The sequence below is a fragment of the Panthera uncia genome (assembly GCF_023721935.1).
Source record: "Panthera uncia isolate 11264 chromosome C1 unlocalized genomic scaffold, Puncia_PCG_1.0 HiC_scaffold_3, whole genome shotgun sequence".
NCBI classification, from domain to species: Eukaryota; Metazoa; Chordata; class Mammalia; order Carnivora; family Felidae; genus Panthera; species Panthera uncia.
The window spans coordinates 59,449,590-59,473,930 of record NW_026057584.1 but is presented as its reverse complement, the minus strand read 5'-3'; the positions used below and the strand labels follow the sequence as shown (position 1 = coordinate 59,473,930).

General features: G+C 43.0%; 1 protein-coding gene across 1 annotated transcript in view; it reads left to right on the top strand.

The window, feature by feature from the left end:
- RAPGEF4 (Rap guanine nucleotide exchange factor 4) overlaps window positions 1-24,341 on the top strand; it is a 289,328-nt gene that overhangs the window by 247,002 nt on the left and 17,985 nt on the right. The window contains exons 18-26 of the mRNA XM_049615513.1: window positions 5,953-6,103; window positions 7,821-7,909; window positions 8,882-8,912; window positions 9,118-9,196; window positions 10,602-10,748; window positions 12,499-12,596; window positions 18,192-18,317; window positions 18,739-18,917; window positions 21,796-21,886. Of these exons, the coding sequence (XP_049471470.1) occupies window positions 5,953-6,103; window positions 7,821-7,909; window positions 8,882-8,912; window positions 9,118-9,196; window positions 10,602-10,748; window positions 12,499-12,596; window positions 18,192-18,317; window positions 18,739-18,917; window positions 21,796-21,886 (991 nt within the window). The remainder of the gene's footprint in view (window positions 1-5,952; window positions 6,104-7,820; window positions 7,910-8,881; window positions 8,913-9,117; window positions 9,197-10,601; window positions 10,749-12,498; window positions 12,597-18,191; window positions 18,318-18,738; window positions 18,918-21,795; window positions 21,887-24,341) is intronic.

The window sequence follows — 24,341 nt, the reverse complement described above, 5'->3', positions numbered from 1 at the left end:
ACGTCCTAGGTGGTTTTCACTTACTTTCCCCTTGATAATTTTAATACGTGGAACCATTATTAGCTGAATTAAGAATAAGTAAATGAGCAGTAAAAAAAATACAGAAAAATTACAGGTGCCTGTGGTGAGTAAGATAATAACTAGGTAAAAATATATGAAATAATTACAGTGTTTGAACGGCAGAGCCGGCATGAGGAAAATGACTCAATGGAATATTAAGGCTGCTGTTGGCAGGGTAGAAAGACCGTAGTCTACACTGTGGCCTTCACCTCTTCAGATTCTCGGCTCTAATCCTCCCTGAGAACAGATCCAATTTGTCCTCAGCCACGTTTGTGGTGCCAAAGGAGCTGGTCCAATTCGACAAAGGTTTAGTCATTCTGAAAGTCTGTGCTCCTATAGATGAAATACCCAGTATCTAAAAGCTTCTGTTTCAAAGATGCGTCCGATGTTTGGTACTTAGTGGACTTGGTCCACCTGGTGATATCGAATACGAACTTATTTAGGATGTATCTATCATTTGTGTTTGACATCTTGACAAAATGGAATTTCAGATAATGTAGATCAAGGAGCTGTGATTTGTTTGTTTGTTTGTTTTAGAAAACTGGGTTATATATAACATTCCAAACAGTGTGATTGAATTAAGGTAACCAGTCAATCAACAAACATTTGGGACTTTTTATGTTTCCAGATCCTGCTGCTAAGGATTCTGATTTAATGCTCCCAGATGGTGAAAAATCTTATTACCATAAGAAGAGAAACCTCAAGTTAGGATTTGAATCCTCACAAATGTTTGGTTAATAGCAATGAGCCACTGCTTTTTATTTTTTTATTTTTTTTAAGCAAGCTCTGCACCCAATACAGGGCTTGAACTCAGGACCCTGAGATCAAGAGTCGCATGCTCCACTGCGGGGTGCCTGGGTGGTAGGTTAAGTGTCAGACTCTTGCTTTCAGCTCAGGTCATGATCTCACAGTTCGTGAGTGCAAGCACCACATCAGGCTCTGCGCTGACAGCATGGAGCCTGCTTGGGGTTCTCTCTCTGTTCTCTTTCTGCCCCTACTCGACCCGTGTGCGCTCTCTCTCTCTCTCTCTCTCTCTCTTAAATATATAAACAAAAAAATTTTTTTTAATAATTAAATAAAAGAGTCACATTCTCCACCGACTGAGCCAGCCAGGTACCCCCAAGCCACTGCTTTTTAAATCAGCAGGTTCTGGACAAGAGCACGGGTTGAAGCTACAGCAGAGAGGAACAGTGGAAACCCTCTGCTTCCCTGACTGTCAGATTGTCAGGGAGTTGCAACAATTAACACTCGATTTTCTGTATGTGCTTTGTCTTCTTTGAGGATTTAGGGGGATCAGTTTCTGCATCTGAGACAAATTTCTCCATTATCTAATAAATCTCTAAATCACCTAATTCTGCTGCATACATAATATATGTTAGCATTAAGAGATATTAATATCAGACAAAATGTGACAACATAGGTAAACAGAGTAGTGGGGACAGGGATAAGAGAACTGAGTTCTAATCCCAAGAATTCCATTGATAGATTTGGAAAAAATCATTTTAAACTCATTCTACCTCAGTTTCCTTACCTCTGAAGTGGTGGAGTTGGAGGTAAAATCAAAGGGCTTTTGCAACTCACAGATTCTATGATTCTGTGAACCATCTGAAACCAACTCTGTGTCCGTGATGACTTTGGCCATTTTGACCATTAAGGCCTTTTCTTAATTGTGTTTAAAATAAAAATTCAGGGACACTGGGGTGGCTCAGTTGGTTGAGCATCCGACTTCAGCTCAGGTCATGATCTCACGGTTCATGGGTTTGAGCCCCGCATCAGGTTCTGTGCTGACAGCTCAGAGCCTGGAGCCTGCTTTGGATTCTGTGTCTCCCTCTCTCTCTGACCCTCCCCTATTCGCGCACGTGCACGTGTGCTCTCTCTCTCTCTCTCTCTCTCTGTCTTTCTCTCTCAAAAATAAACATTGAAAAAAAAATTTTTGAATAAAATAAAATAAAAGTTCAGTAAGGGACACCTGGGTGGCTCAGTTGGTTAAACATCTGACTCTTGATTTCAGCTCAGATCATGATCTCATGGTTCCTGAGATGGAGCCCACACTGGGCTCCACACTGGTAGCGTGGAGCCTGCTTGGGATTGTTTCTCTCTCTCCCTCTCTCTCTCTGCCCCTCCCCTGCTTGTGCGTTCTCTGTCTCTTAAAATAAATAAATAAACATTTAAAAATAATAATAAAAAATAAAAGTAAAAATTCTGTGAATAAGTCTAGATTCTCTTACGGACTTTTAACTGGCACTTTATGTGACACCATGTTATCTTTCTGTGTCTTTTTCTCCATGAATTCAAGCAGCCATATTGCTTCTTTTTTTTTTTTTAATGTTTTATTCATTTTTGACAGAGCATATTTGGGGGAGGGCCAGAGAGAGAGGGAAACAGAGGATCTGAAATGGGCTCTGCGCTGACAGCAGCAAGCCCAACGTGGGGATTGAACTCATGAGCCGTGAGACCATGACCTGAGCTGAAGTTGGATGCTCAACCGACTGAGCCACCCAGGCACCCCCGCCATATTGCTTCTTACCTGAACTTAACTGTCATGATCTCAGGAGTCATGGCCTTACTTAATCCAAGTATTTCCTGATCATTCTTATTTTCTCTGCTAACCTGAACATAACATAGACATTAGCCACGCATATATTTCCGATAGTGCTCTTCAGATGTTAAAAGTAACTTATGTGGAAAAAAAAAAGTTTATATGTGTGGTATCTGTTGATAATCCTTTTTAAATTGTTACTTGTCCTAGAGAAGAGCTAGATTTTTATGCCGTGTATGTAGAACTTTATCCATCAAGTGGTTAATGCATTATTCTGGTTTTAGCCAAAAAAGGTAATGGTTTCTGCAACCTTCCTGATGTGTTTGAATGTATAAACAAACTATATTTGAAATGTTACTCTTTTTAGGTTCCATTGTTTTACATCGCATTAAGACAAGGGACCTGGTAGGATTTCTTTCCCCTTTTGGCTGCTATCTGAAGGGAATATAGTTTTTTCCCCTCTCTCCACCTTTTTTGTAAAAGTTAAATAAAATATCAAAATAAATCTCCTAAAAGCCTGGTGAAAGTGTTATGGGAATCAACAGAAGCCCCGATACTGCATCAATAAGCATTTCAGGTATAATCAATTACATAAAGTGTTCTCTGTGCCCCTTGAGAATCTGGCTCAACAGACTGTTCAGGAATAGAACAATATGTTGCCTGTGGAGGGGCAGAGTCCTTCAGCATCTTTCTGGATTCCGCTTATAAAAGTACTATTACCCCCACCTCCAGTAACATCTGTAAGGGGAAAGGGAGACTTTGTGAAATAAATCAGTGCTTCCTTTTATTTTCCCAGAGGCAAAAATACTTAACTTTCATGAGAAAAGAAAGCAAGCCTCATTCTCGTCCCTCTGGATTTGGTCATTGCTGGCTCCCAGGAGGCTGTGGAACCACTCATTAAGAGCAGAGGACACTCAGAGCTGGTTTAGAAAGTACTTGTCGGCTCTGGGAAACTTAGAACTTAGGCAAAAAAAGAAGGAGGAAGGAAGGAAGGCAGAAAGAAAGACAGGAATATTTTTCTCATTAGGATTTTTGCTTCCCAGATGCAATCATTCTCAATAATTTCATGAACCCAAGCACTAATGTCCAGTCACTATAGCCACTGTTTAGGACTGGGGGCGGGGTGGTGGTGATGACAATGGAAAGAGCCCTGTCTGGATTTATAAACCCTGCCATTTATCCACTGAACAGCCTCAGGCAGATCTCTTCTCTCTGTTTCATCTGTAAATATTTATAGAGAGCGTTATACAATCATGTGAGCGCATTGGGCATATTTATTACAAACTATAAAGCTCCATACACATTTATAGGTTTATCATGTTAATTCTCCCAATCCTGTGTTCTGTCTCATTGCAGACAAAATAAAGATTTCCCCCATAGGAAAGAAGCCACGAAAAATCTTTGTCCTGACCCACAGAGATGATGTAAATTTAGTATCCTATCCTAAGGCCTTATAGATTAGCCACAGGTATGCTGCTGATAGCACTGTATCCAACTCACAAGCGTTTGCATTACTTCCTGAGTCCCAAGTCAAAATAATCTGGAAAGTTAGCATTATATCCACTTGATATCAACCTTAATACTCCAAATCATTGCAGTCTTGTGCAAGTAAGAAGAACAATCTCTTTCTCTCTCCCTCTCTCTTACTGACTCTTGGGTGGAACACTGCGTATTTTCCAATCAGTCAAGAATAACTCATTTGGTGCCCACTGTGTGCCAGACTGTGTTGCTAAGATACCATAAAAAAAATAGTGATAAAATGTAGTGCCCAGCACTGCAGTTCTTGGGAAAGAAAAACTGAGTTGTGTGTATATACAAGCAAGAGACCTAAGGGTTAATCAGAAAAGAAATAATTTTTGCATAAAGTGATCTTTCTTCCCTTTTTTTTATTGTAAGCTCAGAAAGAATTGTAGCAATACAGGTTGAGCAATTTTCTTTTTTATGAATCCTGTGCTCAATTTATGAAAGTCATTTTGCAACCCATTTACATGCAGTAAACTTTGCTTTAAGGTTCTGTCATTTACCTTGATCATGATTATTTATAGTCCCTTTAGAAAAGGCCCTTTACTGGCTTAGGTCTCAAGCACAGCACTGCCACAAGGCAGTTTTCTACTGAGCCTTTTAAGTCATGGTCGTAAGCTAAGGCATAGCCAGTCTTATAGCCAACTATGAGGCACAACGGTGTTGTGTAATGGGGAAGAGAAGTAGTTGGAATTAAGAGTCTTGGTCAAAATCAACTCTATACTCTCACCATGTAATCCTGGCTATTTTTGCTCCTTTACAGTCAGTTTGCTCACTTGTAGAAAGGGAAGCATGCTTAACTGAAGTACTCTAGTGCAAGATACAGGGTAAATTATAAAGAGGAAATTGTTCCATGAACTAATTGTCTAATTGCGGTAGGAACTACTATAAATCACTGAAAAAGGAATGGTATGTCTAATCTAAAATCTTTCTTGATCACATACTATATTCTCTCTACTGTAATACACACATGAATGTAAACTGAGAGCAGAAGCCCTTACCTTACACATAGTGGGCACTCAATTATGTATTTATTGTATTGATGGATAAATACAGTTGCTAGCTGAAAGTCACTGTGCTAAGCATGGTACAGAATACAAGGTATTTAATGTATCTTCCTAGGCCTGCAGGAGCTTCTAGTTTAGTTAAGATGACTAGCCATAAATGCACAAAAAGCCAATATGAGTTATGTTGTGGTTCTAGACAGGAGAAGTTATGATGTAAAGAGTGTGTCTGAGTCCCTTACCAGACCTATATGGTAGGAACCCTTCCTCTTCCTGACAATGGGAGAGCCTGTCTTCTTCCAGCCTCACTTTCCCCCATGCACTCCTGGTATGAATTACAGCTCCAGCAGAACTTAGATGCTCACTCAGAAGGGTTTAGCTGAAATGTATACAATGAAGTGGCTTAATAGAGATATATGCAGAATTCTGGAAAGCAAAAAGAGATGGCAAGGGACAAGCTAGAGAGACAAACAACAGTAAGTAGGAAGCATTCCCTACCCTAGAGGTGAAGGGCCAGGTGAAGGTCAGGCAGGGAGTGTGGTGGTGGCCAGAGCTAGGCACAGAAAGAACCCCTGTCAACACACAAGTCCAGGTGGAGTCATGCAAGTCTCATCCCTTGGACAACTGTCATGTCAAAGTCCGCAGACATTAGCAAAGGTTTGTATGCATTTGCTCCAGAATCTTTACATGGGCGGGGCTTCTCTTGTGGGCCTGAGGAAGGAATGCCATCAGTCCAGAAGGCTGGCTTTCTGAAACCGGGACCTGTCACTCTCTACCTTTGTGAAATGAGTGTGAAATGGCTAGATGTCTTCCTTGACTCCGAGGCACTTACCACGCACAGCCTTCACAAGGCACGGAGCAGGAGAAAACAGACTACACCCTCAACAATAAGAGGCGAGTCATCCGCCTGGTGCTGCAGTGGGCCGCCGTGCACGGGGACGTGCTACAAGAGGATGATGTGGCCGTGGCTTTCCTCGAGGTACGTGGGGTCATCCCTTCCCAGAGTACATCTTTGTCTTACGATCTAGGACTCTCCATAAGCATGGTAGCTTCCCTGGAGAGACTGTGATTGCAAATTCTCTTCTCTGTTAACATGTTCATCAGAAGGCCACTCTGAGAGGAATAGAGAACAACTTCAGCCATTATCCGGCCACTCATTCAATAACAGCTAGCATTTTAATGTATTTTCATTTGGTCTCTTTTTCTTTGTGTATTTTTTATGGTTATAATCACATAGTACCCATCATTTTGTAGGCTGCTTTTTCCACTTTATATAAGGAATTTTTCTATGTCAATACAGTCTTTCTAATAAAAATTTCAAATGACCTTTGAGTAGCTCTGCCACAGATATACTTCTTTTCCTCATATTGTTGAATATTTAAATCATTTACAGTTTTCACATTCCTCAAATAATAGTACAGTGAACCTTTTTCAGCAAGTAGATCTGTCCTTGGTTACATTCCTAGAAATAGGATTACTAGATCAAATGGTACCTATTTTTGAGTGGAGTGAAACAGATCATTTTATTGAGGACTTTCTAGGATCATGAAGTGGTTTCCAAAGGGACACGATTTATTTTGTAAGCACTGCTTTGAGCTGAACTTCCCTTTTCCTTCCCATGGTCCCAGCCCCACATTGCAACATTGACCCTGGCACTGAGTCCTTGATGACTCACTCTGTCCTCCAAAACTTAGATGAGGATCTTCTATGCAGGCAAAAGGCAATGTGGCTTCTATTTCAAACTTTATCAGTCTGTATGTTCAAGAATGAATTATCCAAAAGGAATATACCCCTTCTCTCCTGTGTAATCATGTAATTTGGCAGGCAGATTGGTGGGGAAGGGAGGAAGAGGAACTATGAGTGTCCCCAAAAGCTGTGGAAAGAAGTATTTTGAAAATATAAAGGAAAAATAGTAGCCTGGCTCATACATTGACTCCTGGCCTCTACAGGTTGAACAAAGGACTGTTTTGCAGATGGACCACAGTGGTGGTTAAGAAGGCATTGCCACAGTTGTCATCTTCTGCTCCTCAACAAAGCAGGGCCCAGCTGCTGCTGCCGGGCCATCAGGATAGTTCCCAGGACGTCCATAAAGAGTCCTGAGTTGGTACAAACTCAGCATAACTTCAGTACGGTACTGAAGACTATGCCGGCATTTTACTACCAAAAATCGACCACCATCAGTGGGCAATATTAAATAAACAACAAATGCTATAATAATATTTAAAATAAATGTTAAAATTTCCCTGAAGAAATAGAGGTGAAAAAGTGCTCTTAAAGCGTAGGTTATAAAGTGACCCATTCTGAAACATTGCATTACGTTGCCTTTCCGATAAATATCACATGAACAATTCATTTGCAATTAAAAAAAAATTCGAGTTCTTTTATTGTGGTAAAATATATCAAACATAAAATTTGTCATTTTAACCATTCTCAAGGACACAGTTCAGTGGCATTATTTAATTCACAATGTTATGCAACCCTCACCACTACCTATTTCTAAATCCTTTTCCCACTTGCAATTTTGAATTTAGACATATTGTAATGTTTTCTTTTTCTTTTTTGTCTCCAGTCTATGAAACCATAGTGTGGAGATGGCTAGCAAAGCAGATAACATAAGGACACATCTTTATTGATCTTTACAGAATTGTGCACCTTTGCAATTCTTATTAAAAGCCTGTGACTTTTGCCAATTACAGGAGTTTTATGTGTCTGTATCGGATGATGCCCGGATGATTGCTGCCCTCAAGGAGCAACTGCCCGAGTTAGAGAAGATTGTCAAACAAATGTAAGGAAGGGCTTGGCTTTGGGTGTGTTTTCATGAAGTAAGTGGCTGCCTCTCAGGCCAAACATCTTACAAAAAGCCCTTTGCCCCCAAAAGGTGAAAGCCGGTTTTCGGCAGGCACACAGTGTTCTGGTTTGAGTGGACAGGGCCTCGGGCGTAGGTGTGATGAGGCCAGATAAAGAGGGGGGAAGTTCTGCTCAGCTGTCTTCTGTTGCTGGACATCTGCCAAGAGAAAGCCTGGGACAAGGCAAAGATCCTCCTATGGGGCATCTAACTCAGTAAACTTGGGTCCTTTTTGTTTGAGGCAGTGAATCCAGTAATAGTCAGTGGTATTTAAAGAAAGTTTAGGAGGAATTACTTTATGGAAAATTCACTTTCTGCTGCCAAAGCTGTTGCTGGTGAATGTTTGTGTCCTCTTAGTGAAAACATGGAAGGTTTCACACACTGTACTTTGAGCCATACAGTAAATACTGGAAAGAGCGTCTGCTGCTAGAAAGACCTGAAAGCTAGAAAATGGTTTTCAACGTCAGTTCTGCCAGGAATCTGCCTGTGATGAGAGCTGATCTCTTTGTGTCTCCTCTGTGCTTGGTCTCCTGGTATTAAAATAAAGAGGTTTGGGGTGGCTGGGTGGCTCAGTCGGTTAAGCGTCTGACTTCAGCTCAGGTCATGATCTCATGGTTCGTGGGTTCGAGCCCATGTCGGGCTCTGTGCTGACAGCTCAGAGCCTGGAGCCTGCTTTGGATTCTGTGTCTCCCTCTCTCTCTCTGCCCTTCCCCTGCTCCTGCTCTCTCTCTCACTCTCTCTCTCTCTCTCTCAAAAATAAACATTAAAAAAAAATGAAGAGGCTCATATTGCTCCCGAAGGATTGCTGTCATTTCATTTTTGTGATGTAAGATTAAAGTTATACACAAATGAAGTAATTCAAAATAACGGTACCAATGCTATTAAATAATGTGCTTTCTCTCTTTCTCGTAGTTCAGAAGATGCAAAGGCTCCACAAAAGAAGGTAAGTGACAATGGATTAGGATCCTCTAATTGTGCCCTGTTGCATAACAATTCTCCAGTAATATTATAGTGCAATATAGAAAAGTGATGTGTATGTAAAAAGAAAATATGTTTTCCCCACTTCTTGACTCTGGCTGTTTCTCAGGTGTGTTTCCTCAGTGTTGCAAATATACATTGGTCATTAAAAGCTGTTATTACTCTTACAGCACAAAGTTCTTTTGCAACAGTTCAACACAGGCGATGAGAGAGCCCAGAAGCGCCAGCCTGTCCGCGGCTCTGATGAAGGTGAGACGTGTCTTCCAACTCATGGTTGTACAGATTACTCAAAGTCAGAATAAAATCTCCCCCCGGGAACCCTCAGCCCCACAGAATAGCTTTTCTTGGACTATGTCTTGGCACTCCAAATAGTTTGCTTGAAGGTGCCCTTTTGCATTCCAATTATTTATCTTCTTGAACTCTAGGCCTTGAGTGGAAGTGCTGGTCCACACTTCCCTGATTCAGCCTCTCCCTCACTACCACCTTTTCCTGAAGGAAGGAAAGATTATGTCAGGAACTAGTTGTCAAGGTTGCCCCTCTGGCAAGAGCTGGCAGGAAGGCAGCTGGCACTTTGCAATGTCACACAGAGGAGAAGGGCCAGGGTCATCTGCAGAACAGGACTCCTGCCCAGGGGGAAGCACTCTGATCCTGAGCACGGCCTTGTTAGCAGCCATCAGGGAGGTGCAGATGCTGACGATTACCGTTTGGTCACTTAAAGATTTGTCTAGAGAATCACAACCAAAATAAAATTAATAATAATGGTAACATTTTCATTTGAAGACACAAATGAGTCTTGTAATTTAGGAGTGCCTCTAAACCCAAGACTTACAGTAGCTGCAATTGCTTCTAAGATTTGTGTTCAGAGGTGAGCGTGTAGGTGTCATATATGGGTTTGCTGAGCTCAGTACCCCACGTGCTGTGGCCCAGCCCCAGAGTACACAAAGCAGTGAACAAGTGAGCAGGAATGTCAGCGTGTTCACGTCGTAGGCAGAAGCACTCCTGTTGCAGAGGTGTTCGTGTTGACTCTGCACCACCACACCAGGCAGCAGTGACCCAGCAATCCCGCCTACAGCACAGCACTTCCTGTGTTATGAAAAAGAAACCCTCACAGACAAGGGCACATCCAGAAAACAGGCCTACACATACTTCATTTTTTCCCATCACTTCTATATGGATTTTTCACAAAAATCTGCTATCGTTTTTTTTTTTTTAATTTTTTGTAATGTTTATTTTTGCGAGAGAGACAGAGTGCACGTGGGATAGGGGCAGAGAGACATGGAGACACAGAATCTGAAGCAGGCTCCAGGCTCTGAGCTGTCAGCACAGAGCCTGACGTGGGGCTCGAACTCACAGACTGTGAGATCATGACCTGAGCCGAAGTCGGACACTTAACCGACTGAGCTGCCCAGGCACCCCTGCTATCGTTTTTTGAGTTGGAGATGGAAGCCACGTGTGTACCTATTCTCAGACCAATGCTGAGGTCAGGAGTTTGGGAAGCGGGCAGGCATAGGCATAGGTGACTGCGAATAGATACAATAGTAAGAGTGACAAGACGATGCCAATTTGGGAGGATATCTAAACATTTCCTGTTGCTGATGGTTTTCTTAAGAATTCCCAAGACCAACTTGCCATATTGTTACTGCCTTCCCAATAGTTCTGTTTAAAGTCTATTGCATGGACCACACCTACACAACCATTCGGGTGCCGGTGGCCGCCTCGGTGAAGGAAGTCATCAGCGCAGTTGCTGACAAACTAGGCTCTGGGGAAGGCCTGATCATCGTCAAGATGAGCTCTGGAGGAGGTAACAGCCTTAATTAGCACTTTGGGCTTCTGCAAAATGGAATATCCAGTCCAATGAGAAACCCTGCCAGTAGTTAGCATGGCCCATCCAAGCGGATCCAGAGGGACAAATTGGTGCTTGTGTGTGCTCCCACAAATAACAAAATAATACGGTTAGAAGTGGGCTGGATAAGTGTCTAATATGCCCCATTTTGTAGGTACCCACTATAAAGCAGAAAAAGGAGAAGTGATCTGAGGCCAGCTGGAGCTGAGGACTCTGGTGTGGATGCCAGCCAGGAGTTCTTTCTGTGTAAACCCTAAACAAAAAAGCTTAAGGCCTTCGAGCTCTGAGAAATGTGGACCCTAAGAGGGCCTCTGGCGTGAAGCTACAGGCCATAGGTTTCCAGAAGTCTGAAGTTGGAGGTGGTCATGGTCTAGTTGTTCCCATCTGTTGATGGTTCCCCTCCTTACCCTGTAGAGAGGGCAGGAGCTCAACTCATCGGATAAAATAAGCATATTTTCCCCATGGGATTACATGATTACCTTATGCGTTGTTGAAATGTCATATATTCATTCACCATATATATCCACTGGCCACTGACTATGACTGGGACCGGAGGGATGTGCTGTGGCGGGCGGGAGGTAGCTAGTAACGAGTTACAATCCATACTGGCAAGAGTTTTGGAACTGTCAGCACACGTTGCAGTAAGTCCAGAGGAAGGAGCAGTAAGCCCATCTGGTCTGGCAATGATTTCATAGCCACTGGGGACCCTCCAGGATCGGGTAAGCCATTTTTGCCATGTCTGAAGGCAAATGATTCTACTGCTGCAGGATTTTTAGATGCATCATGAATTCCCTAGATATCCTCTTCCATTTCTGCCCCAGTCACACGGGACCCAGGATGTCCCTTTTCGCCCATCCCGCTGGCACACTTCCCAAGCTATCCTGGGTCCTTCCTCACCTTCCTTCAGTTTTTTACCCAAATGTCAGTGTCTAACCGAGGCCCCCTCCTTACTTTCTTTGGTTCTCTTTCTAAAATTGTATCCTCTCCTGCTTATACAGACTTCCTTGCTTCCTTCCCTATTGTTTTTTTCTCCTCGTGGCCGCTCGCTCTCTGATACGTTTGTCTTTCTCACTGTGCGCATCCCTAACTGCAGTGCAGGCTCTTTTTGGACTGGGATTTTTTTTTTGTTTGTTTGTCTGCTCCCTTCTGTATCCTCAATACCAGGAGCAGTGTCCAGCAAATAGTAAATGCTAAATAAATATCTGTTGAATGAATTAATTTTTACAGTATAGGAGGCTTAATCCAGGTAACGCAATTGCCCTCCAAATGAGGGACTAAGTGAAAAAATAATAGTGAATTTTACATCTAAAATCTATTTGAGATCTCAGAAACCCCCTAAGTTTTCTACAAGTGATCTTTCCATCTCCAAAGTGCTGGGCATTATTACCATCTGGAAACATAATTTGTTATATAAATAGCAAATGTGGTTTTTATATATAATTACAGTTGCAGCGCAGAACTGGGGGAATTGACCCTCGGGTATTTCCATTCCTGTTTTGTGGTCATTTCTGATGGCATTCTGAGTGTCATGTGCCTGCATGAATGCTGTGTCTTTTTTATTCAGTGGGTCCCTTCAGGACTGTATTTTATGCAGTCGCTCTGCGTGTTCCGGTAATTCACCGAGCCGGCAATTTGTTGGTGTGATTAGGGCAGTGCAGCAAATCTCAGATGCATTTAATAGGCAATCTCATGCTTTTTATGTTCACAGAAAAGGTGGTGCTCAAACCTAATGATGTTTCAGTATTTACGACGCTCACCATTAATGGACGCCTATTTGCTTGCCCGCGAGAGCAATTCGATTCACTGGTAGGTGTGGATGGCCTCCTCAGAGTAGTGTCTGCAATCAGAAAAACTTGTCTGGAGCTTAATTTTGCAGTTACGTTGAACCTAGTTGCCAAAAACTCTTGAATGTTACTCGGCTTTTTCTTTTTCTGTGCTCTATTAGGTAAGCCTCAGGTGTTCATTTGATACACTCTGAGCTTTAGATTTTCTTTCGTGAAAATTAGCCAAGTAGCACCATGACTGGGGCCTAATTCAGCTTTTAGAACTGTTTGTAGTAAACCACCTCCTTGAAATCCCTCCAATTTAAATATTAATGTTAAAAATCTGAATACTTAGACCAGGATAGAAAAAAAATTTTTTAAGACCAGATATTGCAATGTATCATACTCCTTAGGGAGATATAGAAAAGGTATTATGGCAAAGCCACTCTCTGGTCTAAGAAAAATTCTGTTTCCTGGAAGTGGTCTAACTTGTGTAGGAAATACCAGAGGCCAGCCCTTTCTTCCCTAAGTTTCTAAAACATTTGTTCCAAGCCCACACAGAGCTGTCTGCAAGTTAAAAGGATTAATGGGCTCATGTTAGCAGCGGAGTAACCTACTCTCTTTTATGCAGGTAGGGTTTATGGTAGGGTTCATTTCTATTTACCCTATAAAAATTAGACATGTTGGTGCATAGCTCTCAACGTATCTTGGAAAACCTATGGGGCCAGTTCAGAGGATAGAGAACTAGTTTTTTCCATCTTTGGACACACAGGGCTGCTTTTACTAAGAAAAGTGCAACACAGGAGCAAGAGGTAACCAGCCTCACATTTCAGAGAATTTAACCACATGAGTGTTGCATAAATACATTCAAATGTCATCAAAACAGACATTAGAAGGAAATCAAGATTCCTCTCCTCTCAGGAACATTTTAGAGCTTGCTTTGGCCTCATGGTAATTCTGTGTTCTAGTCTGGGGGGAGCCATTTTGTGCACTGCAATGCAACTGTTGTATCTTAAATCCACCTGGAGGGGAACTTAGCAGACATGGCATTCGTTCTCTGACTGTCCCGCATCCGTCACTGCCCATGAGCATCCTTGCTTGCCTCAACCACTGGTGCTGGAAGATCTGTCTACACACAGCCCTCTTCATTTAGAATTTTAGTCATCTACATTCATTGCTTTCTAAAAGATATTTCCCAACACTGAGAGATTGGGGGGCGGGGGGGGGGAAGACTGTCATAAATGAGTCGTGCTGCCTTCTCCTGGAAATGAACACCATCATAAGCCAGGTCGGCTGTAGCCCTATTTACAGGTGCTGCGTGATGTGTTGGCCACACAGCATTCAGCCTGTCTTGCCAACTGGTTCTTGGCCATACTATCCAAAGACATGGTGTCTGGATGGACAGTATGGACTTTTTCCATCTCCCTGTAGGGCAAGATACTGACTTTTTAAGACTCTGTTTATCTGCACATCATCCTGCAACCTTATGAATTCTTGGTCCTTGCTAGTCTTCCATTCTAAGGCCTGAGTAATTGAAAGGCATTTACTTGGCAACAAGTACTGGGGAAATGAACTTGTTAGCTTCCTCCATGTCTGTGCTCTGCCATCCACTGGGGCACAGTTTTATGTCATCATACTAAGAAATGGTTGAACCTTACCTGCCTCACAACACCAGAGACATGGGGCCTTGTCCAGGTTTCTAAAGATTTCTCTGAGGACAGTCTTTCTAGGAAGAACGTATGCAAGATGACTCTGCAGTACAGAATGTTGGCCAAACTCTTTGATCTATCAACACATACTTAGGAAGTGTCTGCTTTGTACTTGGTGCTACGCTGGCTTCTGTGTGACACTAAAACTAGACCAGTCAGCCCAGAGACTCCATTCTTATGACAATTATGGTCATGTTAGGGAGATGAGACTAACACAAACAGCCTGGAGCAGAACAAATCGTAGGGCTAAATTGTGTTGTCTAGAAATAGCAGATTGCCAGCAATATATCCTAGTTGGTTAAAGGCTTGGAACCTACAGCTTTACTCTCTTGACACTTTATTTGAGCATAAATGTGAGTACAGACAAATTATAATAAAATCCCATTATACTGTAATCTGGTTCTACTCTTACCAATTCACTAGTTCCTTAGACTTCTATTTAGGGCCTATTATATCATTCCAGGCATCATGGATGGTTCTGCCTCTGGGATGGTCTTGAAGACGAATCCTTCATGGTTTTTGTGCCTCAAGGAGCTCAGAGTGTAGTGAGGGACTCCAGAGTGTAAGGAGAATCCAATGTGACAAATGCCATTGCAGAGCCAGGCACAGAGGGAGAAAGAGGGATGCTGGGGTGGCAGCTTACTTTAGCCATCTCTTTGTCACTGACAATCAGCATATCCTTTTTATATCTTAGGTTCTTCAACTGGATATTGGGGAGTGGGGGGCAGGGGGGACGGGTAACAATGCTGTTCTGCCAGGGGGAGAGTATAGGGGAGTTCTGTACCTCAGGATAGGCAGTATTCAGACCTGCCTGTGCAGTGTAGACCCCACAGAATCTCTGCTGTGCTTCATCTGGTAGGATACTTCCACAGGACCATCTATGAGGAAGTGGAGCAAGGAAGTGATCTGTTGGGCCCCCAGGATCAGCATGTAAATTCCCCACTTCACTTAGAAGAGCCACTTTGGCCGCTTAGACTGCCTCTTCTGTGTTTCATGGAGGGAAGGGATCAGCCTGCCCTTTGTCAAGGAGGGAGAAGGCTTGGTAAGCCCTGCCCACTCGAAAAAAAGAAATTCTGTTACTCTCTCAAAGGGGATGCAGCAGTGATAGACCAGCATCCATGACTTAAAGAATTTGATCTTTTTTTTTTTAATTTTTTTTTAACGTTTTATTTATTTTTGAGACAGGGAGAGACAGAGCATGAACAGGGGAGGGTCAGAGAGAGGGAGACACAGAATCTGAAACAGGCTCCAGGCTCTGAGCTGTCAGCACAGAGCCCGACGCGGGGCTCGAACTCACGGACCGCGAGATCATGACCTGAGCCGAAGTCGGCCTCTTAACCGACTGAGCCACCCAGGCGCCCCTGATCTATTTTTTTAATATTGGCATCGTCCCTACAGTTGTTGGGTTGGTTTCTCCCCTCTATGAGAAGCATGAGGCCCCAGGGAAAAGAGTCAAAGAGCTGGGCAGGCTGCAGAGGGAGAGAGCAGGAGGGCAGTTCCACAGAACTGCTGTTCACAGCAGCAGCTTCAAGAGGAAAGGGAAAACGTGGAGAGCCTGTCTGAGCCTGACAAGGAGTCCTCAGACCCAGTATTTAAAAGTGTCCCCAACTTTCTACCTGAGACCTGGCCTGCTTAAAACCGTTCTCCTTACTTGCTTCCACAAGCTACTTACCCATAGATTCAAGTCAGTTCCCTAAGTTTCAAAACTTTGGAATGAATGTTTTTCTTCCTTGCCGTCCATGCCCTGCATAGCGTGAATCCGGAACAACAGTGCTTAGCTCTTACATCCAAGCATTGTACAGATCCTGCTTCCCCGGACATTTGTATTGCTGCAGTACGTGCGGGGAGACGATAATTTGGAAGGGGCTGCGAATGGGGACCTCCTCTGTGCCAGGCGCTGTGCTTACGGGATACACTCAAATTATTCCCGTTCAATCCTCTTAAAAAGCCTGTGTACCCGGTACTGTGACACTGAGTTCCCAGTGCCAGAAACAGACATTCAGGAGATGAGGGAATTTGTGGAGTTAGAGTGAGGTTTGCATTTAGAGTCTGTTGCTCTCTGAAGCCAGTCTATGCAAAACCCCAGCCCCTTGTCTGGTACTCCCAGACTTTGTAAAGCTGTTCGGTTCCCCTAGGCTCTTTGTTTCCGATAAACACGTCTCATGACAGCTTCCCAACCTTCCTGCCTCCCTTGCTATCCTTCAACAGACCAACTTGAGTGATCTGGGGAAACCTTGCTGTTCTAACCCACCCAGGTTTGCCTGTTTAATCTTTTACAGCCCGGCTTCTTGGTCTCCAAGAACCTCTTCAGCCGCAAAATTCATTCGAAATGCCCACTAACTCTCAAAAAGCCCATTCATGTTCTCCCACGTGTCTGTCTGTATCTGGGTGTCAGGTGTGTGTTGATTCTGTCTGTCCTTTATACCCACAAATGAATGGCAGCAGCTGTTTATTGAGTGCAGAGCGGTACTCTCTGGTCAGGGCTCACTCCTCCCTTAGACTAATATTGCAGGGACCACTTACATCCTGAATGTGTCATTTTTTCAGTGTCCAGAATGCAGTGAGCACTTGAGGAATATAGTGGTTATGCATGATGATGATGATAACGAGGATGATAGAATTTGCACAATATTCGGGTTTCCAACCTAAGTATTGAATATCCCAATATGGCTAGCGTGATATTAGGGAAATTCTCTTTTTTTTTTTAATTTAAATTTTAGTTAACATACAGTGCAGTATTGGTTTCAGGAAAACCCAGCGATTCATCACTTACATACAACACCCAGTGCTCATCACAAGTGCCCTCCTTAATACCCATCACCCATCTAGCCCTTCCCCCACCCACCTCCCTCCCTCAGCTCTCAGTTTGTTCTCTATTATTGAGTCTCTTGTGGTTTATGGAAAATTCCCCTTCCATTCATGTGCCTTTGTAACTTTGGACATATATTACAGAGCCATAAATATTCACATATTATACATAAGTTTCCAATGTATGCAAATCATTCGTTTTACTGAGGAGAAACACTCTAGGTCATTTATCAAAAAATACAAGTGAGATGAGTCAGTGGGATTGAAAGTTTTGAATGAGGGCGTTCCAGAAAGTAGCAGCGTTTGGTTTTCTGATGCCCTAGCCCAAAACACCATGACCATGTGGATATCGTTTCTGGCTCAGCATGTCTCAGAGAGTGGAGATGTAATCTCAGTGCACAGAGCCCTCTGTCACCTAGTAAGCCCAGGCAGTGTGTTGTAAGAGCTGGATGGACAGCGCCACAGTCTCTGGCTCCTGCCGCAGTAGGGAGTGCTGTGGCTAAATGTCCACAACTGCCATGCCAGCACCTGCTCCAGAACAGCTTCAATGGAACACAGAAGGAAAACCTCCCCAAGAAATTCTTATATCTTCACCAGACAAGAGGCGTTGTTTCCAGGGATCTCCCAGGCCCCAGCACAGGTCACTCCTTCCCAAATCTTAATTACCATGGTCCACGTTTTTCAGTCCCTGGAATTGATGACAGTGAGATGGCACTGAAGCTAGTGGGCATTAAGAGCAGAGGCATCTTTCTCCTCTGTGCAAAATCAAAGTTTCAAGACCCTCCTGAAAACATCTCCAGAATCCTCTCCCCTTGGGACCTCCATAAAGCATTCAGCATTAAAAGTATTTATCTGGGGCCCCCGGGTGGCTCAGTCTGTTAAGCGTCTCACTTTGGCTCAGGTCATGATCTTACGATTCATGAGTTTGAGCCCCTCATCCGGTGAGGTCAAGCCCCTTCCGGGCTCTGCACTCTTTCTCTCCCCTCTCTCTGCCCCTCACTCGCTCTGTCACTCTCTCTCTCTCTCTCTCTCAAAAATAAATAAATAAATCCAATTTAAAAAATGTTTAAAGTACTTCTCTGCTCTGAGATTCTGATGTATTTTTGCATTATTATTCATAGACTCCCTTGCCAGAGCAGGAAGGCCCAACTGTTGGAACAATGGGAACTTTTGAACTGATGAGCTCCAAAGATTTAGCATACCAGATGACAATTTATGATTGGGAACTCTTCAACTGTGTGCATGAGGTAAGGTGCTCGATTGAGAGCATTAGTAGGCACCATTGCAATCCTGGATGAAGTCTACTGGCATTACTCCAATGCCAATGTCGGTTATGTGCTGCAATGTGGAAACCACATGATCCTTTTTGTAAATATTGAGTTGATTAATAAAGCCTATTGTAAAGTCTTTGAGTATTAAAGAAAAATCTTAATGGTTTACAGCAAGCTATGTCTTCCTGAGTATATTAAGCCAACGGCACCTGGTGTATAGTTATATATTTAACAAGCCTCCCTGAAGCCCTCTAGCTCTGTAGTACGAGTTGAATCCTGGCCAGTGATTGTATTCACATGTGCTGACCCATGTCAATTTGTCTTGACAAATAGAGAAGGCTCATTGGTGTTTTGATTGAAAAACAAAGAAATTAAATTGTTTTCCTTTCTTTTCTAGCTGGAGCTAATCTATCACACATTTGGAAGGCATAATTTTAAAAAGACCACAGCAAACTTGGATTTGTTCCTGAGGAGATTTAATGAAATTCAGTTTTGGGTTGTCACTGAGATTTGCCTTTGTTCTCAGCCCAGCAAGCGTGTTCAGCTCCTAAAAAAATTTATTAAGATAGCAGCCCAGTAAGTATCATTAGCTTAAGAAGAGAAAAACATTTGAGCTGCATTTTCATTTTGTTCCCTTAGGCTGCACCTTAAAAAAAAAAGCAAGATATAGGATCTTCTTATGCACAAGGAACAATCACAGGAGCTTCAGAATAACTGAACTCTTGTAAAAGATTCATTTCATATGGCTTTTGGAATACTGGACATCAATATATAATAAATTACCATCTTATAGCACTGCTGCTGAAGTCAAAATTGTGACCTCTTTTTGCTCTGAACTACCGTGGCTTTGTGCCTCCTCCAGTTTATTGAGTCCTTCAGCAAACAAAGTTCTAGAAAAGTTGTATTTAGAAGGCCGTTCAAGTCAATGTCCAACATGACACCATCTCGCCAGTAGAGGGCAGTAGAAACATGCATGTACACTAGTACGGCCCAATTTAGCCAGAATAAAATCAGTAAAATGCATAAAGCTGAGCTAACCTAGTACATGAAAATCATCTCCATCAACATCAGAAAAAGCAAGCAACTTATAAATATTCTATTTAATAGCACTTCATGGGAAACAATTTATTTACTGCAGGGGCCAGTTAGATTTCTCCCTGACATGAATTTAATCTTCTCCTGCTATTTAGATATGCCTGACAACCTCCTGTTTACTTCCATGTTTTTGGTATCACCACAGTGCTAAAAATAAAATGCTAAATGTGGCCCATGGCTGGGAGACTTCTTTCTAAATTCAGGGAGCTCTAGCACAGGAAGGTGGGCAGCACAAGTGACCCCAGCTAGCAATTTTCTTGAGCCAAATAGTTTAGATCCCATACAGAGTCTGATTTCCAGAGCTAAACAAAGAAGTAAATGCTGCTTGACATTTTATACACGCCAGCTTGCCAAATGCTCCGAATTATTTTGCCAAAAATTTGAGGGTTCAACAGCCTATCCAAACCCTCAGATTCAAATGCTGTTATCTCTTAATTTGGAAAAGCTGCCTTTTTGAAGAAAGATTTGGTAAAAATGTTACTTATGAATTTATGGTTCACAGGATAGCCATTTTTTCTAGGAGACTGAACAGCCTTGTTGCAAGGGACAGGTGCCTTTGCATATTTGGAAGGAGAGGATCACCGAAACTCTGAACATATGTGCTTTCCCGTGGTAAAGAGCACATCCGGTCTTCACCTTTGCCTGGCAGTGCTGGCTGGAGCAGGGGGAAGAGAACAGCAATCTGCACACCTGTGTGGGAGATCAGACAACCTTTGGGCTTTCCCAGTCCCAGTTATTTATGGTGGAAACATAAGAGAGCCTTTCAAAAACTCAGGAATTTTTTTTAATGTTTTTGTCTTTTTTACCTTTCTTCCTTCTGATTATGGAAATGAGTAGGTGGCTTTGGCCCTTGGTATAAATTGCTTTATATTATTTAACCTTTACTAAGCTGTGCTGCCCTACAGTGGAACTGTTTACACAGCCTGGCTGGAAAAGATTATGAACTCTCATAAACCAAGATCTACAAGAATGTGATCTAAATCTGGGGGCAGTAGTATGTTTTACGTGGTATTTTTAGAGAACTTCGACAAATTCTATTTAAGCTCTTCGACTTGCCCAGAACTTTATAAAGTTGGGGTTTCCAGTGTTATCATCCCCTTTTACAGATGAGGAGACTGAGGCATGGGGATATTTCGTGACTTTCCTGATAAAGTCAGTTGGTAACACTGACCAGAGCAGTGATCAGAAAGGCAGGTCTGTGTGCCTGCGTGTTCTTTCAAGATCACATGGAAAGGACAAAGACAAACACATATTCGTGATGTTATACCCCTGCCACCCCAGGGGGTCTCAGAAACTCCTTTCAGCCCCTGACCTGAGAGCCACTGCTCCAACACAGCAAAGTCCTTGCTTACCTTTTCACCAGTGAGATAAGACACGTGATAGCTTCTCTGAAATCTGTTTTCCTCTTTCCACAGAGATCATTTAAGAATCATTCATTGCTTCTTCTGTAAGGAGAACACAGGCAGCAAAAGCAATGATTTAATTAGCCTTTTGCAAGAATGTTCATCTAAACAGGATTTAATTATGATGCAGTCGACTTAGTCGACCATATTGATTTGGGTAAAGGATTTGCACTTGTTGAAAAATTAATTCTTTCCCTTTTCAAGGAGCTGGTATGAGGAAGTTAGGGATTCCTTTTTTTTTTTCTTTAAGTTAAATCAAGTACCTAGGCTAAATATTGCCATTCTAATAAGAGTCCTTGATATTGTTCCACAGTATTCTTATTCCCAAATATATACTCATAAAGGCTAATAGTTGCATAAGTACAGATTCAAATTGATCTCACTGACCTCACAGACATCAGTTAAATGCAAAGAAAATAAGGTTATTTTTAGGTCAATTGTTTAGGTTATTTCTCAGCTTCATAGGGATTGTGAATTGATATTTCTCAACAAATTAGAAGCATTCACATGGCAGGTAGAAGTTATGGCGGCTGTAGCAATATGACCTCCTAGTTCCTCTCTCAGGCTGCCAGAGGAGGCGTCCAACTTCAGGCTAAAAGTCTGAATGTCTTTGAGGACGTTTTGCCTACTTCTCTTCTTATCCCATGAGATGTTTCCTTCCATGTCCAACGAGGCTTTTAGGAAGCTTTGGGATCGTAGTAACGATCCCCAGGGTAGGGGTCTTTCAATTCCTTCTCAGAACCTGAACCTAGATGGCCAGAACCATTACAGTGGGAAGTCAAATAGCCTAACATGGTCATCCAAGTGGAACTTCTACGGTGCATTAAATCTATCATTGTCTGTTCTCATAAAGAGTCCTGACGAATACTAATGACTATCAGAAAATAGAACTCTAAGTTTTTTAAATCTCACTCAAAAGTGGCATTTTACTCAAACACGTGCCTCTTGTGTTTCAGCTGTAAGGAGTACAAAAATCTGAATTCCTTTTTTGCCATCGTCATGGGGCTAAGTAATGTTGCTGTAAGCCGCTTGGCACTCACGTGGGAGGTAAGCTTCAGCTGAGATCCAGCTGTGACTTTTGCCTTAAGAATAAAAACACAGGCTCACCAGTGAGCTTTTTGAATAGAAATATCACTCACACTGGTATAACAATGGAAAAGGTGGGACACTTTGAGGGAAGTGACCTGTCTTCCTTTTTCCAGTTGCCTGAGAGTGTGAATTTAAAAAGGTATTGTCCTTTTGTGTAGGGGGGCGATGAGGGGGTCTTAGCTTCTTGGTCTCTACAATGTAAATAATAATACATCTGGTTCCTACGTACAACATGAATCAACATCGTTGCTTGGATGATGTCAAAGGTTTTTTTGTTCATAGATTCTGTTGTTCTCTGGAATGTCTGCTTATTGCTTTTGCAATAAGCCTTATCTGTAATTAAGAGAGGACAGAAGATCCATTTTTAACCAAGTAGTCATTTTGCTGCAGGGAAAATTAGCCAGAAGGCCAACTGTTTGGCCCAGTTGAGTACTAAGTATCTCTTAACCGCCTGGCCGTCGGCTCTGTGTGTGGAAGAACAACAGTTGGCTGATATTCAAGTTGGAGCAAAAGTTATGCAGGTGTGCTGTGAATTTCTATAGCAAATATGATTAATGGTTTGTTGACAGTTGGTTAATTTGTGGTACACATCTCCAATTTTCATCAGCTAAGTACTCAAAATGTGCCTGACCCCTACATGTGGTATATAGTTAAAGAAATACTAATCTCTAATAGAACATACACACAAAAATAGACTCTTACTAAAAATAAAAAAGTATGTGTAAGTGGGACGCAAAAAGAGGTCAAGGAGTAGTTTTCTTTCTCAGTCTCTCCTAAATGTTTCCATTGTTTATAGGACAGGTCCTCACAAGTTCTTCTGTCTTGGGTTTCTCTTAAAATTCCAGGCAGATGCAGCACACAGCAGCTCATCCCCTGAATATAGGAATGAGGGAATTGGTGAGGCCTGCGTGCCACGCAGCTGTATCATCTTCCAGCTGGTAAAAGGACGGAGTTAGGGCTGCCACTGAATTGAAGCAATGAAGCCGTTATGCAGGCTCCCCTGTCGTGCAGCCCAAGGCTCCTGGAATCTGTGGAAACCTAGGGTTCCCTCTCAGACAGTGTGCTTTCCCCAGCCAGTTTCCAGCGTCTGATGCCCACGCGGAGTCTAGATGGTTTGGCTGGGAAAATCAAGGAAGGTATAAAGCCTTACAGGGGTTCCGGAAGGCAGGTGTATCACATAACAGCAGCCAGACGTCAAGGCCATAGCACAGTGGAAACACGACCAGAGTCTCCTTTCTTGTCTAAAGAGAAAAATAGGAGGCTATTTGGGTCGAGCAGGACGGTGCAGTCAGCAAAAGGAGAAAGTTAACGGGGAATATGAAGAAATCCATCAGTCTGTGAGCTTTTGGCCTGTTGCTGAAAGAGAAAACCCCTCCTCATTCGTAAGATTTTATTTTATAAGGTGAAATATAATTATATCATTCTGTAGGAAGACCTTTCATTCGTAAGCATCCTTGATTCGGGTTGATCTACCCAAATCCATGCGCTTCCCATACGGGCCCCAGCAAAGAGCATGATGCCTCCCTCTCACAGGGGCAGTGTGAGAGACGGCGCCTGACCGCCCTCCCCACCCCCACCCGGAACTACAGAGCACACGTGAAACCGTCAGTGAACAAAACGGGAGAAGGAGTTAAACCTCATGGCAAAGGGAATGGTCCCGCTTGGGGGGGGAAAGACCACTCTGAGATCAAGCAAATGGGAGTTAAATCCTGGAGCACTTTCTGGGCCTTGGCAGCATTGACACCATGGGCCAGATGACTCTTCATTGCGGGCTGTCCCGTGTGATGTCGGATGCTTAGCAGCATCCCTGGCTTCGGCCTGCTACCTACCAGTAGCACCTGTCACTCCACCCCACCCCAGGTGTGACAACAGAAAATGTGTGCAGACATCACTAAATGGCCCCCAGTGGATGTGGGGGGAGGGGTGCAAACCTGAGCCCAGTTGAGAATCGTTGCTCTGGAGGCACAGGGTGTGCATAGATAATAGTATTAAGACCCACAAAAATATGTGTTGCCCTATGCCCTTTGACCCAAACACCAGTTAAGTAAAGAAAGAGAGGTAGAAAGACCAATCTAACCAAAAATGTAATTCACTTCAAATTTTTAAAGTAGTCTGTGTTCGTAGAAAGTTATCGGCTAACGTGGTGATTTGGATACTACACGTGGAATGAGATTAGTTTGTCATCTAATTCAGCTATGAGACAGAAAGAAGAGAGAGGAGCTCTCCTGTGATTGCAGAAGCCGAACTGGTGAATCCGTTGTTGCCAGTAGACTTCCTGTGGGAAGCACAGCTGAACTCCGGATCTCTAGGGCTGAGGACGGTGCTTCCACAGACTCGGGAGAGGATGCACGCCACGCTGCTCTGCCTTGGCGTGGCCCTGTCAGAAGAGAGAAGTTAGGGTTCCTAAGATCTC